The 16813-nt window shown below is 36.2% G+C and overlaps 1 protein-coding gene across 3 annotated transcripts in view; it reads left to right on the top strand.

The window, feature by feature from the left end:
• Window positions 1-16813, top strand: part of DENND4C (DENN domain containing 4C) — a 149947-nt gene that overhangs the window by 90194 nt on the left and 42940 nt on the right. For all 3 annotated transcript variants that reach the window (XM_047767590.1, XM_047767592.1, XM_047767591.1), the window contains 8 exons: window positions 350-495; window positions 1828-1863; window positions 1952-2082; window positions 4802-4934; window positions 7518-7724; window positions 13949-14077; window positions 14264-14408; window positions 14684-14830. In XM_047767590.1, the coding sequence (XP_047623546.1) occupies window positions 350-495; window positions 1828-1863; window positions 1952-2082; window positions 4802-4934; window positions 7518-7724; window positions 13949-14077; window positions 14264-14408; window positions 14684-14830 (1074 nt within the window). The remainder of the gene's footprint in view (window positions 1-349; window positions 496-1827; window positions 1864-1951; window positions 2083-4801; window positions 4935-7517; window positions 7725-13948; window positions 14078-14263; window positions 14409-14683; window positions 14831-16813) is intronic.

Below are 16813 nucleotides of genomic sequence, written 5' to 3'. Positions count from 1 at the left end.
TGAGCAGGAATTTTTACAAGATGATACAGAAATAATTGTTTGCTGGCATTGCAGAGCAAGGACTTGACCTTTCCTGCTTGAGATTATGCGGAGTGTTGGAATTTCTCCTTGAGAGCTGTAGGACTCGAGGCTCCTTATAGGAGATTCTTATTTCAGGAAAAGGTTAATGGTATAAGTTAAGTTTTTTTTGTGGTTGAGTCAGGCAAAACAGACTGTGGTTACTAGAGGCTTCTGTAAATGTGCAGAGATATATATATAGAGAGAGAGAGAGAACGAAAGCAGTATAGATTACATAATATTTTGTTCCACCTTAAAATCTGAATTTAATTGTAATTTTTTTTTTCTTCAGGATTTTTAAAAAGCCGAGATCGTGCCTATACAAAATTCTACACCCTTTTATCCAAAACACAGATTTTTATTCGTTTCATTGAAGAATGTAGTTTTGTAAGTGATAAAGATACTGGATTGGCTTTTTTTGATGATTGCATAGAAAAGGTAAAAATTTGTCCTATATAATAATGTTAAGGAAAATTTTAATAGTTTGTTTACCTTTATAGTTATCATTGTTATTATTAGCCCAGATGGTCTGAGGAAGGCCCTATATGTGGGAGGGGGTGGGTGGGTAAATGTGCACACATACACATATGCAAATGTCCCATTCTGAGCTTAATCTAAGGATTATGTTCCTTTGAGGTATCTAGTGCAATTAGTACAATCCATAGCTAATTTTTCTTTTTGAATCTCACTTTCATTTTGTATTAAGTACTGAGAACATTTCATTGAACATCCTAAATATTTATTTTTTTACAAGAATAAGATTTAGTAGTTCATTTAAGAAGTTTAGTTTTCTGAGTAATGACAGTTTTCTGTTACTTTATTTTAATGTCTCTCCAGATACTTTTTCTAATATGTTTCTTTTGTCCTAATGGGGGGTGTTTGGAAACATGATAAATTTTAATAAAGCTTTACTCACCTATCTTAAGCAAGTTTAAGTTGATTTTTGACAGTGATGACTCATTTTTTTCCTCTCTTTTTTTTTAAGTTGAAGTATAATTGATTTACAATGTTGTGTTAATTTCTGTTGTACAGCGAAGTAACTCAGTTATTCATTTATATATACATTCTTTTCTGTGTTCTTTTTCTGTTATGGTTTATCTCAGGATATGGAATATTGTTCCTTGTGCTATACAGTAGGACCTTGTTGTTTATCTCATTTTTAATAGAGCTCTTATTTTTGCTAAATGGGTCTTAGGACTGATTGTTTATGCAAACTATTTATTGTGTAAAATTTGAGATTGTATCCAAAGAAGGTGGGATATTATGATAATGTAATTTTTATGGTCTCTTAATGATTTGTATCTTTTAGAAAACTTGAATAATTCCGTCAGTGTGGTCTAAAACTCCAGGAATATGATTAAAGCTATTCAACATTTTTGTTTATTTATAAAATTGGTAGACTAGTATCGTCCAGATAGAAGCTTTGATAATGTCAGTCATTAATATAGGGATTTAGTAATAATGAAATGTTTGATTTGAAAAAACAGATTTTCTTGTGATGGCCCATCTTTTGCTTGTGAGGGATTTACGAACAAACAAATCAAAATGAATAGTTTTCTATTTTAATAGCCATGCGAAAAATATTACACTTTAACTTAATAGTGTAGGGCCCCCAAAATATATTGTAAAGTGTTTCATATCTGCCTAGTATTTAAAAAGTGTAGTTTTTTTTAACACTAGGCAGATACTTTTTTAAGTAAGAATTTTAACTAATTTACAGTACACATTTTTACTAAGAATTCTTTTCTTTCTTTCTTTTTTTTTTTCTAGTTGTTTCCTGATAAAGGCACAGAGAAAACAGATAAGGTATTTTTTTTCTTAAATTTCAGTTTTGACATTTCAAAATTAGATCTTGCTAATATGCAAATTAATTGGAGTAAATAATTATTTTTAGGTTGATTTTGATTCAGCAGAAGATACCAGATTGATAGAGCTAGATGATTCACAGAAAAGTGAGCACACTGTATTCATAATGCCACCTGAGCCCCCTCCTGATGATGGAAAGGATCTGTCACCAAAGTACAGGTAGCAGGAATTTTTTAAAAGAGCTGGTTGGGCACAGATGTAATAATTGAGCTCTTGCAATTATTAGTAGATAATTGTAAAGATCATTTTAAAAATGTATTCAGTGAACTAATGGAGATGAATGTTTTATGGAAATATCACCAGATAGTGTAATTTAAGAACTGTATAGCCCTGTTGGAAGGGAAGCCAGATGTTGATTACTATTAACCTAAACATTTACATATTTAGATATTTACATATTTAAAACATTTATTACATTAAAATAAACATCTTTTAATCTTAAAAATTTCATTTATGAAGAAGAAAGCATTTGCCTTTGTGACCCCCTCCCTTTGGGGGGTTTTGTTGTCAGTATAAGGACCATGAAATTCTTATGCATTAGTAAAACACCAGAGAAATCTTTTTTTTTCTTCTCCTTTTTAGGGCTGCATGTACAGTGCATGGAAGTTCCTGAGCTAGGAGTTGAATTGAATCGGAGCTACAGCTGCTGGCCTACTCCACAGCCAAAGCAATGCCATATCCTAGCTGCGTCTACAACCTACACCACAGCTCACACCAATGCCGGATCCTAACCCACTGAGTGGATCCTAGTGGGGTTCTTTAACCACTGAGCCACAAAGGGAACTCCAAATATCAGAGAAATCTTAAAAGTAGAGGGCCAAGAATCATTCTTTTTTTTTGTCTTTTTGCCTTTTCTTGAGCCACTCCCACAGCATGTGGAGGTTCCCAGGCTAGGGGTCTAATTGGAGCTGTAGCCACCGGCCTACACCAGAGCCACAGCAACACAGGATTCTAGTTGCGTCTGCAACCTACACCACAGCTCCTGGCAACTCCAGATCCTCAACCCACTGAGCAAGGCCAGGGATTGAACCCGCAACCTCATGGTTCCTAGTCGGATTCATTAACCACTGGGCCACGACGGGAACTCCAAGAATCATTCTTTATTAAACTTGAAGAATAGGATTTGGAAGGGAATCTTTTAAGAAAGTAAAATGTATTTGATTGTTTATTAAGATCATGATAATACATGATGACAGTTTAATAAATTTATAAATTGAACAAAAACCTAGAACATCATTTTAGTACCACTACCTAATGCCTGTTAACAATTGTATGTATATATTTTTTGTCTTTTTGTATATAAATTTGCATTTACTCTTTTTTTTGACCACACCTACAGCATGTGACACCTGGGCCAGCAATCAAACCTGCACCACAGCTGCAGCAATGCCAGATCCTTAACTTAATGAGCCACAACGGGAACTCCTTGCATGCCTTTTTTGTGACTTGTTTAATAGTCTCCTGTGGGTTTATTTATAGTTCTTTGCTGTCTATATTTTTGTGTGTATACATAATTACTTTCTTAGGCTGTATTCCTAAAAGAATTTCTAGGGCAAAGGGAATATAAAATCAGTGTTTTCTAAAAATATAGAATTAATATATAGTCTCACCAGGACTGCATAAGAATGAAAAATTTATACTTGAGAGTGAGTTGTTTAATTAAATACTATTTTGATCGCATGTTAATTATAGAACTTTTTTTTTTTTTTTTTTTTACTTTGGCTTAATCACTGTGCATTGGAATGCAGGTATTGACAAACATGGTAAATAGGGAAAGGCATTGTATTCCAGAAGAAAATTGGCCAAAGGAAACATGTTAGCAGTTTCTGAGAAGAAATTCCAATAGTCAATAATATGAAAATGTTCCTGTTGTGGCTCTGTGGTAATGAACCCAACTAGTATCCATGAGGATGGGAGATCGATCCCCGACCCCACTCAGTGGGTTAAGTATCCGGTTTTGCCATCAGCTGCAGTATAGGTCTCAGACTTGGCTCCCATCTGGCATGGCTGTGGCTGTGGCTGGCATCTGCAACTCTGATTTGACCCTTAGTCTGGAAACTTCTGTATGCCGTGGGTGTGGCCATAAAAAGACAAAAAATAAAGTTTTAAAAAAAGAAAAAAAAAGAAAATGTAAACTTTCTAGTATTTAAGGAAATGCAAACCAAAATGATGAGTAGAAGCATTTTTAATGTATCGGATTGAGGATAGGCTATCCCACCAGTAGGATGTATTTAGAGTTTATGTAGGTATAACCTTCTGGAAGTAATTTGATAGTGATTATAATAATTTTTAATTCTTTTGACAAACATTGACCATAGAAAACTCTGTTATTGGGTATTATCCTAAGAAATTAAGTAAAAGTATTCACAAAGATATATGTACAAAGATGCTTAACTGTAAACATGGAGAAATAACCTAGAAATGTTCAAGAGTAAAGAATTGATTAAAGTATGGCATATCCCTAATATAAAAGTATTACGGATTTTTCCTTTTAAATATGAATGCAAAATACCTTTAAAGGGAAACAAAATTACAGGGTATACTAAATGTTACTTTTTAATATAAATTATCATTGAACACATGGGTTCTCTTGAAAAGGGTATTAATTCCTCTGTCACGTAAGATATCAGAGTTTTCTGTGTTACAGGAATTGGTTGAAAATAACATATGGGATGAGGAGGAGTCAAAGTTTCCATATAGAATGTCTGTGTATCCTATAATTACCTCATCTTATATTTTTGAAAAAAAAATTGTATAAGAATTTTGAAGAATAATATTGGGTGCATTTGAAATTTGAAAATATTCACCTAAATTCTAGCCTAATATGAACAGTTAATGTATTTTAAATCAGCAGTTCTATTTTTGCTTTTTATTTTAGTTACAAATACTTTCCAAGACTGGACCTTAAGCTTTTTGACAGACCACAGGAGTTGAAACTTTCTTTTAGTAGACACCCTACTGGGAGTAGCATTACAAACAGTCCAGCTCTCATGGCTAAGAGAACTAAACAGGTCAGATATTCTTTATCTAATACATGTTAATTTAAAATGTAAGCTATGTATATGTGATATGCAGCTCATAGTTTAGAATTATCACCCACAGCAATCATTTCAAAACCCACTGTGCTTGTTAATGAATTAAAATAGATTTCTTGCAGCCCTACTTATAATACTGAGGCTGAAGTTTTGGAATGGTTTTGTTTTAAGGGAACCTTGGGATCTAAATACTCTTTAAAAAATATCTTTATTGAAGTAAAATTCACATACCATACAATTCAGTCATGTAAATTATACTCACTGGCTTTCAGTGTATTCACCGTGTTGTACAACAAACACCACGATCAATTATAGAACATTTTCATCACCCTAAAAAGAAAGCCCAAACCCCTAAGCTGTTAACTTCCAGTTCCTCAATCTCCCACAGCCCTAGGCAACCACTAATCTATTTTCTGTCTATAGTTTTGCCTATTCTGGGCATTTCATAAAAACGAAATTGTACAAGATGTGGCTTTTTGTGACTGGCTTCTTTTCACTTAGTGTAATGTTTTTAAGTTTCATCTATGTTACAGAATGTATCAGTATTTCATTTATTTTTATTGCTAAATAATATGCCATTGTGTGGAATATTTTATTTATCCATTCGTGTACATGTGGGTGAGTCCTGCTTTTTGGCTATTGTGCATATAGTGCTGCTATAAACATTTTTGTGTGTTATGTTTTGGATATATGTTTTCTTTTCTTTGGGTATGTGCCTAGAAGTGGAATTGCTATGTCATATTGTAACTCTGTTTAATCTTCTGAGAAACTGTCAGACCTTTTTCTGAAGTGGGTGAATACACCATTTAAAATTCCCACCAACAGTACATGAGGGTTCCACATTCACCACATCCTTGCTATTTTTTGTTAACTCTTGTCTTTTTTATTATAGCTATCCTAGTGGGTATGAAGTATATATATACTATTATGTGTATATATAATATATACTGAATGTTACATTCTAGACAGTTAACTTAGGATAACCTATACATCTTGCTTTAATACTGTATCTGATCTAGATATAAAGAATTAAACCTATGGTTAGGTGTGAGTTAAAATTAAACATTCTTTGTACATATACTGACATTTTGGGGGTCTGCAAAACATGGGAAATATCAAAATGAAATTCTTAGTTCAGGTTTTGCCAACTCATATACAATCCCTTAACTCCTAGAGGTAACCTGAGGTGATCCTTAATTTCATACAGTAGTATACTGTTAGCAGCTTAATAAAGGCAAGCTTTGGAATTCCCATTGTGGCACAGCAGAAACAAATCTGACCAGGAGCTATGAGGTTGCAGGTTCAATCCCTGGCCTCACTCAGTGGGTTAAGGACCCGGTGTTGCCGTGAACTGTGGTGTATGTCACAGATGTGGCTCAGATTTGGTGTGGCTGTGGCGTAGGCTGGCAGCTATAGCTCAAATTATACCCCTAGCCTGGGAACCTCCATATGCTGCGAGTGCGGCCCTAAAAAAATAAAAATAAAAATAAAGGCAAGCTTTTTATTTTTATTTTATTTGTCTTTTTAGAGCCACACCCATGGCATATGGAAGTTCCCAGACCTTGGAGTCAAATTGGAGCTGTAGCTGCCGGCCTACACCATAGCCACAGCAATGTGGGATCTGAGCTGCTTCTGCAAACTATGCCACAGCTCATGGCAACGCCAGATACTTAACCCACTGAGCATCAAACCCCCATCCTCATGAATACTAGTCAGGTTCGTTACTGCTGAGCCACGACAGGAACACCAGGGGCAAGTTTTTTAAATGGAGAATTTTGCTTCTAAGTTTTTAAATTTTACTTTAACCAGAATTTTTTTCAGGCACGATCTCTTAGAAATAGAGCTTATAAGAATGTGTTTATTTATAACTCATCCCAGCAGAGGGATCTTTAGTGCAAGGCATATCAGGCTGACCTGTCTGGAGGGCTCTTTAGTTTCTGGGAATATATAGAGTTTGCTAAAACTCACCGTGTGATTTTGATGCCTTTCTCTCTTCTGTTTAAGTCAGAATGACAATCAGAAATAGATAACATGACTATCAAAAACTATTAGGTAGGAAGATCTGTGATCTTTCTCAGACTACAAAGACCTGCAAAGGAATAGGTCTTTTTTAACAAATCACTCAGTGAAGAAATTAACCCAGAGGATTGAGTGGAAATTTTTGTGCAGAATAGTCTAAGGCATCTTAAACTTTAGCAGGAAGAGTGAGAGGACTCTGACTTTTCAAGAACGATGTTGTAGAGCTCATAAATGGTTAAATCCTTTTCATTTATCAGACAGGAATGCCTTCTATGTGAAGGGCACCTAATTTATGATTATATTAAAGAATTTCTCGTCTATTAGACACATGCTTGCCAACAAATAGTATAAAGTGCTTCTGTAGAAAGAACCATGTGGCACTAAGTAGTAGGAAGCCATTTACAGCAGCAAAACTATGAAATACTTGATTTTAGAGTCAAGTTTTGCATTAAGTTCTTTTCTCCTTTTTACATCTCATTTTTTCTATCATCTCAATTAATTTTAGTAAATGCCATGATGTTTTATTTATTCTCTTTCTAGGAGATAAAAACAGCTCATAAGTTGGCGAAAAGATGTTATACAAATCCACTACAATGGGCCAAGTGTCTCTTCAGTCATTGTTACAGTTTATGGTTTATTTGTCTCCCAGCCTATGTTAGAGTTTCTCATCCTAAGGTCAGAGCACTTCAGCAGGCATATGATGTACTTATTAAGATGCGGGAAACAGATGTGGATCCTCTAGATGAGGCAAGTATAACAAATTGTTATTGTTACTAAGATAAATTTTATTTGTATTTTAAAGAAAATTTAGTTCTCAATTGCTTTCAGATATCCTCAGGTATTTTCTTTAAGTAGGAAAGGTAAAACTGTTAATTCTATTTCATAGAGCTAATGCTTATTATTTATTTTAAAATACATTTATTTAGGGAGTTCTGTCATGGCTCAGCAGAAACAAATCTGTCTAGTATCCATGAGGATGCAGGTTTGATCCCTGGCCTTGCTCAGTGGGTTAAGGACATGCCATTGCTGTGAGCTGTGGTGTAGGTCTCAGATGTAGCTGGGATCCTTCATTGCTATGGCTGTGGCTGGCAGCTATAACCCCAATTTGACCCGTAGCCTGGGAACTTCATTTGCCACTGGTGCAGCCCTAAAAAAGACAAATATATATATATATTTACAGAAACTTTTTTACTTAGACCAAATTGTTTGCCCTTGATAAATAGAAAAACTACTGACTTTATTTTATTCTTAAGATAACTTTAAGTGGCTCTTCACTTAGGATCTGTGTCCTAGAGTGAGTTACATAACCTCTGTGTTTCAGATAGTGTATCTGAAAATACAGATCTGAGTTTCTCAACCTTGGCACTGTTGACATTTTGATGAGCATCTTTATTTATTGTGGGGTCCAATCCTGTACATGGTAGGATGTTTACCGGCATCCCTGGCCTTTACCCATTAGATGCCAGTAGCACTGTGGAATCAAAAAATGTCTGCAGACATTGCCAGATGTCCCCTAGAGGATAAAGTTGCCTCATTGATGTAGATAATGATATTTAGTTCCTTTCCTCAAATGGTTAATTTGAAGGTTAAATCAGTTCATGTATATAATGTGCCTAAGATTAGTCCCTGGCTGATAGTAAGCACTCAGTGAACATTGTGCTGAATCTCTTAAACCTCAGAACCGCCTTCAAAGATAGTGTTATTATCCAGCTAATGGTTAAAGAAACTGAATTACTTATTCAGCCCTTCTCTTTGCTGTTTTTCCCCTTTAAATTTTATTTTTTGTGTTAAAATAACTATAAATGATATTTAAAATGTAGTTGGAATAAAAATTCAGAATAAAGGGTGTTTGTGAAGGAGGAGAGCACAAAGTTAGAAGAGATATGGGGAGTTCTCATGTGGCACAGTGGGTTAAGGATCCCATGTTATCACTGCAGCAGCTCAGGCCCAGGAACTTCTGCATGCTGTGGGCATCGCCAAAAAAAAAAAAAAAGAGAGAAATGGGATTGAAGAGGAAGGGCCATATGATAGGCCTAAGCAGTAAATATAATTTTCTTCTCTTTTAAAATAAAAAAGATCCAAAACCAGTAAAGCATGTACATTATTAAGATGTGATAATGCTTGTGGCCACACTCAAACTCATTTTTCTCAAAGTATGATCTGTATGTATAAACTTTTCAAAAAGATAAAGTTAAAAAACAAGTAATAAAATATCCATGCTCACATTTGATTACATTTTCTTCTCTTGTTTATAAAACTATTTGGAAATTAAGTGCTTGATTAGAATTAGTGTCTTGTACTTCATGCATTTTAATGTTTTCAAAAACTTGTTCTGATAGTTTTTATATTTCAGATATATTTTAAGATGTGTTTTAACTTTGTGAAAGCATAGAATTTTTTTTTTTTTTTTTGCCATTTCTTGAGCTGCTCCCACAGCATATGGAGGTTCCCAGGCTAGGGGTCTAATCGGACCTATAGCTGCCAGCCTACGCCAGAGCCACAGCAACGTGGGGTCCGAGCTGCATCTGCCACCTACACCACAGCTCACGGCAACCCCGGATCCTTAACCCACTGAGCAAGGGCAGGGACCGAACCCGCAACCTCATGGTTCCTAGTCGGATTTGTTAACCACTGCGCCACGACGGGAACTCCCCAAGCATAGAATATTTTAAAAGTGCTTTAAAATGTGTTCTGTCAGAGAGAGCTAGTTTTAATTATGTGACTGCATACTAAACTCAAAGCACGATACTTAAGTTTCTTTGATAAGTTCATAAGACAAGCTGGCCTGAAAAATAATTCCGTCTACAGAAATTAAGGTTCTGTGGTAGTCTTTGTTACAAGTAATTACATTCTTCTGCTTTTTTTTTTTTTTTTTTTTGTCTTTTGTCTTTTGTCAGCCACACCCACGGCATATGGAGGTTCCCAGGCTAGGAGTCTAATTGGAGCTGAAGCTGCCAGCCTACGCCACAACTCACAGCAACTCCAGATCCTTAACCCACTGAGCAAAGCCAGGGATCGAATCTACAACCTCATGGTTCCTAGTCGGATTTGTTTCCTCTGCGCCACGACGGGAATTCCATTCTTCTGTTTTTCTAACGTGCAACAGTTATGACTAGTAAGCTAAAAAACTTTTTTAGACTATTTCCCCAATGAACACTCTGATAGGAGGTTTAAAATTTGGAGGTTAATTTGTTGTATTCCTGCTTCTGATAAGTTTATTGACAGATTTGTGGTCACCTGAAGTGACTGTATCTCTACAAGTAGAAGAAAGAAATGTTTATTTTAAAACTTAAGGATGCATATTTGGCATATTTGATACATTTTGTTTATTGATTTCACATAGAATAGCACATTAAAATTTTCACAGTATTTTTATGTGAATTATTTCCTTTGGTATTCCTAGCAACTTTACGAAGTAATTTATTTATTTATTTATTTATTTATTTATTGGATTTTTAGGGCCACACATGTGGCATATGCAGGTTCCCAGGCTAGGGGTAGAATCAGAGCGGTAGCCAACCTATGCCACAGCCTTAGCAACACAGGCTCTAAGCCACATCTGTGACTTATACCAGAAGTACATGGCAATGCCAGATCCTTAACCCACTGAGTGAGACCAGGGATCAAACCCATATCCTCATGGATACTAGTCAGATTCATTTCCACTGAGCCACAGCGGAAACTCCTATGAGGTAATTTATATATTAGCTAACATTTTACAAAGAAAAAAATTTGAAACTTAAATGACCCACATATAAGGCCACTCAGCAAGTAAGTGGTTTTGATTTTTAGGTTCATACTCCATTAGAACTCACTGTAATGCTTAATGTTTTTTTTTTTTGACAGCTTTATGTTCTATATATTATGTTTATAAAAGTTGTAATAACCTAGATTTTAAAATAAAACTCAGAGAAGACCCAGAAATAGCATATAGGCTAAATTAAAATGCATAATGTGTTTTTGCTTTTAATACCATTTACTAAATTTTTATCAAAATGAAATGTCTGTGTCAAGCTTATTTTTTCCCCCCAACTTTTTAGGGCTGCACCTGTGGCATATGGAAGTTCTCAGGCTAGGGATCAAATCAAAGCCAGGGATTGAACCCGCATCCTCATGGATACTAGTAGGGTTCATAATGCACTGAGCCACAACATGAACTTTGTTTCAGGCTTAATTCTTACATTGTCTCATCAGTCTATTTATATAGATGTTGTTGTACAATATGTATATGTAACAAACCACCCCAGAATTTAGTGGATTAAAATAACCATTTTATTAAATCTTATTATGTTATTTTTGGAGAATCTGGAAAGGATTTTGGGTGATTTTTCCAATCCATATTGCATTAACTAGAAACACTTGGTTGTAATCCGTTGCTAGTTGGTCTGGTCTGGAAGGTCCATGATAGCTTAACTCAAATGATAGAGGGGTACCTTGGTATCTAGAAGGCTGGGCTCAAAGGGACCCCTCTCCTTTCCATGTGTCTCAGGACTTCTCAATGTGATACTTGGGCTTTTCTTATGGTAGTTTAGCATTCCAAAAGCATTTGTTTCAAGAGAGAGAAGGTGGAAATTGATCTTCCTTAAGGCTTAAGCCAGGAAACTGGTCACTTGAGGCAAATTCTAATGATCATGCACTCTCAGAGGCCCTTCTCCCTCAATTCAAGGGAATGGACTTGGACTTCTTAATGGAAGGGGTAGCAAAGAGTTTGTGGCCGTCTTTTATCTACCTTAGATAGCCGTAAGGTTTCATGTTGTAGGCAACAAAATGCTGCAATTGAAAAATCGTATCCTTGACATTGTTACTATTTTTCTAGTTTGGTGTCTTGCTCTTAGGCAGGTAAGAAGGAAGGTTGGAGGAATACTTTGTAAATGTCAAAATAAATTAATTGTTAAGAATGGTTTTGGAAAATTCAGATTAATCCCAATTTGACATATAAAGTGACTTTTCATGGCTCATAGAATCTTAGAGTTGAATAGGACTTCAAGATATTTTGGCACAACTTCAAGCTAAACCTGAGATGTTAAAGTCTAACACCTTGAGACCTTGCCTTTGCTTGAGTAGGAGCTAACTGAGAAAGTGCATTTTATGCGAGTTCCATCTATCTCCTTATGGCTTTTTTCCGATTGCACAAGACTGCTTCTTTTAAGTGAAAACTCTTAAGATATTTGAAGAACTCTCTTGTGCCACATTCTCCTTAATCCTGTCATGCATCTTACCTAGTTCCCCCATTTATTCCTGATTAATGTAGTTTCCAAACACTTATTTAACCTAGTCATCTATCTATGAAGTTGCTCTAAACAGTTCCTGACCACCTCCTGCTCCTAAAGTAAACTCGCCATTTCTAGTTTCGTAATACTCATCTTTATAGTCCTCTGCTCCTTCACATCTCTTTTCTCTTTGCGTCTCTTGAATAAAATATCCTTTCTTGCATCTTTCTACTTTCCTCTTTAATAGAGAGTGCAGCTTGGCTTTATGGTATTCACAGAGCTGTTTAAGCTCTGTCAAAAAGCAGTTTACAAGTCCCAAGAAGAGTGTCTTCATGTATATTTTCTTATTCTCAAATTAAGCTGTAGTAGTCTATGGCTGCCCTGTTCACTACTTCAGTAAACTTCCTCAGCTCTCTGCCAGGGATCCTTGAGATTCCTGTTTCATTCTTAATGGTTTCTACTCTTGTCTTCCAAATGTGAGATTCTAACGTAGTAGTTCCTAATTGACTTGTCCTTTTATGATGAAATCTAGCCCTCTTCAGTAAACGCATTTTCAGAAAAGCCTTTGCTGGAGTTCCCGTCATGGTGCCGCAGAAACAAATCCGACTAGTAACGATGAGGTTGTGGGTTCGATCCCTGGCCTCGCTCAGTGGGTTAAGGATCTGGCGTTGCCGTGAGCTGTGGTGTAGATCGCAGACGTGGCTTGGATCTGGCATTGCTGTGGCTCTGGTGTAGGCCGACAGCAACAGCTCCAATTAGACCCCTAGCCTGGGAACCTCCATGTGCCACGGGTTCGGCCCTAAAAAGGACAAAAAGACAAAAGAAAGAAAAGCCTTTGCTAATAATATTACAGTGTTTTTAATTTTCTTCTCATGCTTTTTTTTTTGTCTTTTTATGGCTGTACCTGCAGCATATGGAAGTTCTCAGGATTGGAGGTGCATCCATAACCTACACCACAGCTCACGGCAATGCCAGCTCCTTAATGCACTGAGCAAGGCTAGGGATCGAACCTGCAGTGTCATGGTCCCTAGTCAGAATCATTGCCACTGCGCCATGCAAGCAACTCCCCCTTCTCATACTTTTTAAAGACTTGGATTTACAGAAGCTTTTTTGTTACGCAGGCATCCTAGAGATGCTATCTTTAATTCCTTTGGCATAGAATATAAAACATGAATTTGAAGAGAGCCACTTTTAAATCATGCTTATTTTAAAAATGAATTCCTTCTCAAATTATGGAGACTAATAATCATTCTCTTTTGTGTAAACTTGGTTACTGAAACAAATGGTACACACACACATAGATCTTATGTGGAATAGTTAACAATCCTGGTATTTCAATAATGAATAAGTTTTGAAAATAGTTAACTGAGGAGTTCCTATTGTGGCTCATTGGATTAAGAACCCAGCTTAGGACCGGGAGGATGTGAGTCTGATCCCTGGTCTCTCTCAGTGGGTTAAGGATCCAGCATTGACACAGGCTGTAGCGTCGGTCACAGACGTGGTTTGGATCTGGTGTTGCTGTGGCTGTGGTATAGGACTGCAGCTGCAGCTCCAATTTGACCCGTAGCCCGAGAACTTCCATATGCTGCAAGTGCAGCCGTAAAAAACAGAAAAAAAAGTTTACTGAGACTCTCAAACCAGAAAAAAAGAGAAAATAGCGCTTAATAACTTTGAGAAGAATTGAGTAAAATCATTTAAAAATCTCTACCAGTCATAGACTAATATGTTAACTATTAATGCTTTGATGTCATTTTTTGGTAGGTGTGCTATCGAGTAGTAATGCAGCTTTGTGGACTTTGGGGTCATCCTGTTTTAGCAGTGAGAGTTTTATTTGAAATGAAAACTGCTAAGATAAAGCCAAATGCTATTACTTATGGCTATTATAATAAGGTAAGTAGGACTGACATTAGGCAATATATGCCGCTTATTAAGGTTGATAATTTTTTATCCCTGTTATTACTTAAACTTCTTTTGGAGGTTTTGGGGTAGAATTCTTGTTATATATTACATGAGTGTATTTTTTAAAAATTCAGATATTCCTAATAATCATTATTTTAACCTTTATTTTACCTTTAGGTAGTTTTGGAGAGCCCGTGGCCTAGCAGTACCCGCAGTGGTATCTTCTTATGGACGAAGGTACGGAATGTGGTACGTGGCTTGGCACAGTTTAGGCAGCCGCTTAAAAATACCGTGCAAAAGTCACAGGTCTCCTCAATATCAGGTAATACATGTAATTGGAAAGATACTCTCTTGCTGAACCATAATCTTTATAGGCATATGAATTTTTAATTATATGAGGCAGAAAATGTAAATGAAATTCTACTTGTTATTTTCATATACTACTAAAGATAGAGGTTGCCTTAGTCCAAAATTATTTTCTTCTCTCAGAAGTATAGAAAGTGTTCTGCAACTTTAAATGAACTGTGAGTCACTCATGTTTAGTTTCAGAGATTATCAGCGCATGAGTTATTGAACTGCTGTTGTCCTTATCTTTAGCTCCTCAGAGAGCCACAGGTGGAAGTGATGGGGACACGGTGAGCCACGGTAGCATGGATAGTTCTAATGATGTTAATGGTGGGGAGCACACGGTCTTCGTCAGAGATTTAATCCGACTGGATTCCACTGATAATCATTCTAGCACAGGTACTAAAATCTGAATTTTGCTAACCTTCACTTACTCTCATGTTAAGGCTTTCTTTCTTTTTTTTTTTTTTTTTTTGCTTTTTATGGCCACACCTGCGGCATATGGAACTTCCCAGGCTAAAGGTTGAATTGGAGCTACAGTTGCCAGCCTACGCCACAGCCACAGCAACACAGGATCTGTGCTGCGTCGGCGACCTATACCACAGTTCACGGCAACACCAGATCCTTAACCCACTGAGTGAGGCCAGGGCTTGAACCTGTGTCCTCATGGATCATAGTTGGGTACATTAACCTCTGAGCCACAAAGGGAACTCCAAGACTTTGATTTTTTTTAAAAAAAGCTTTTTACCTTCCTCTCTCAAGTTTGTGCAATACGAGTATGTTAAATATAACATATATAAATAAGGGGAGAAAGTACACCTCTGATGGCAGATCACTTCTCCTTATTTAGGATAGCATAAAATTAACTTTGGAGTGTGGTGCAAAAGGCTCTTACATGTTGCTTTTTTGTGTTTGTTCATCATTAATTTGTGAAAAAATATATAATTGTTAGGAAGTGTAAAATGAGGAACTTGACTCTTAGTGACACAATTTTTTATTAAGTGAAAAATATTTATTAAAGATTTGAAGTTATAAATATTAAAGAGGGAAGAAAACAAGTCACATGCCATGAAAAAAAGTATTCTTTGCATAGTCATTAAATGGCAGTCTTTAAGATCTGAGAAACTACTCAAACTACTTTTACATACAAAGCTATGGGCATAACCTCTGTCCTTTGAAGTTAGAAATAAGTGTAATTAAAGTAGTATGTCAAACAGATATGTATGTGTTGCACATCCTTCTTCTTGTGTTTTTCTTTCTGGTTGTTGTTATTGTTAATATCTCAAGCTTTTCTTTAAAAGGAATTCTGAGTCTAATTCCTATGCTTCATCTGATGAACTTGTCTCAATGACTGAAGTTTCCTTTTCTCTGCTCTTTGTTGCTCTGCTTTTTGCTCTGTGCTGTTTCTTGGTGCTGCATTTGTCCTTGGCTGTCATGGTGTGGGGTGCAGACAGACTTGTATGACGTGGAGCTATGGATACACGTGTGCGTTAATTCTACCTTTGAATGTTAACCACTTCAGGTAATTTCCTATTTATTAGGTTAAATTTTGCTGACATGCAGGGGTGGGGGAGAGAGCTTTTAAGTATTGTTACAGATGGAAACAATTTTAGTTTTCTTGGCCTTTTCTCCTTTAGATAGATGTAATCATATATGTATATTATTGAAAATTTCCAACTATCACTTTATGATTAGTTTGTAAACCTTATTTGTTGTCTTATTTGAAAATATACTATGTCTTGTTACAATTCTTATTTTGAGGCTGGTACAGCATCATTGTGTCAAATAGTTTTATGGGCGTTAAAAATTTTCAGTAATTTAGTTGTTAAGGCGGTTTTTGCTTGCTAAAACTGATCTGCTGACTTTTGTATTAACAACTACTCCCTGGGAGTTCCCCTCATGGCTCAGTGGAAGTGAATCCAACTAGAAACCATGAGGTTGCAGGTTCGACCCCTGGCCTTGCTCAGTGGATTAAGGATCCGGTGTTGCCGTGAGCTGTGGTATAGGCTGCAGACATGGCGCAGACTTGGCGTTGCTGTGTCTCTGGCATAGGCCGGTAGCTATAGCTCTGATTAGACCCCTAGCCTGGGAACCTCCATGTGCCATGGGTGCGGCCCTAAAAAGACAAAAGGCAAAAAACAAACAAACAAAAACTACTCCCATAATTACAGAAAAATTATGAATTGGTGAAAATCAACATAAAGCTATAAGTTACAGTCCTGTATGTAAATTAAATTTCTTTGAACATGTAGGAATTTTTACAAGGCTTTCATTTTAAAACCACTTTATTTCCTCCTGTATTTTTCCTAATGCTTATAGAAAAAATTGATTTCATATATTAAAAAAAATAAAATAATTTTATGGTATGAAACCATTTCGCCA

This window comes from Phacochoerus africanus, chromosome 2 (assembly GCF_016906955.1).
Source record: "Phacochoerus africanus isolate WHEZ1 chromosome 2, ROS_Pafr_v1, whole genome shotgun sequence".
Classification (NCBI taxonomy): Eukaryota; Metazoa; Chordata; class Mammalia; order Artiodactyla; family Suidae; genus Phacochoerus; species Phacochoerus africanus.
Note: the sequence above shows the minus strand (reverse complement) of the source record. Positions and strands in the feature narration are given on the sequence as shown.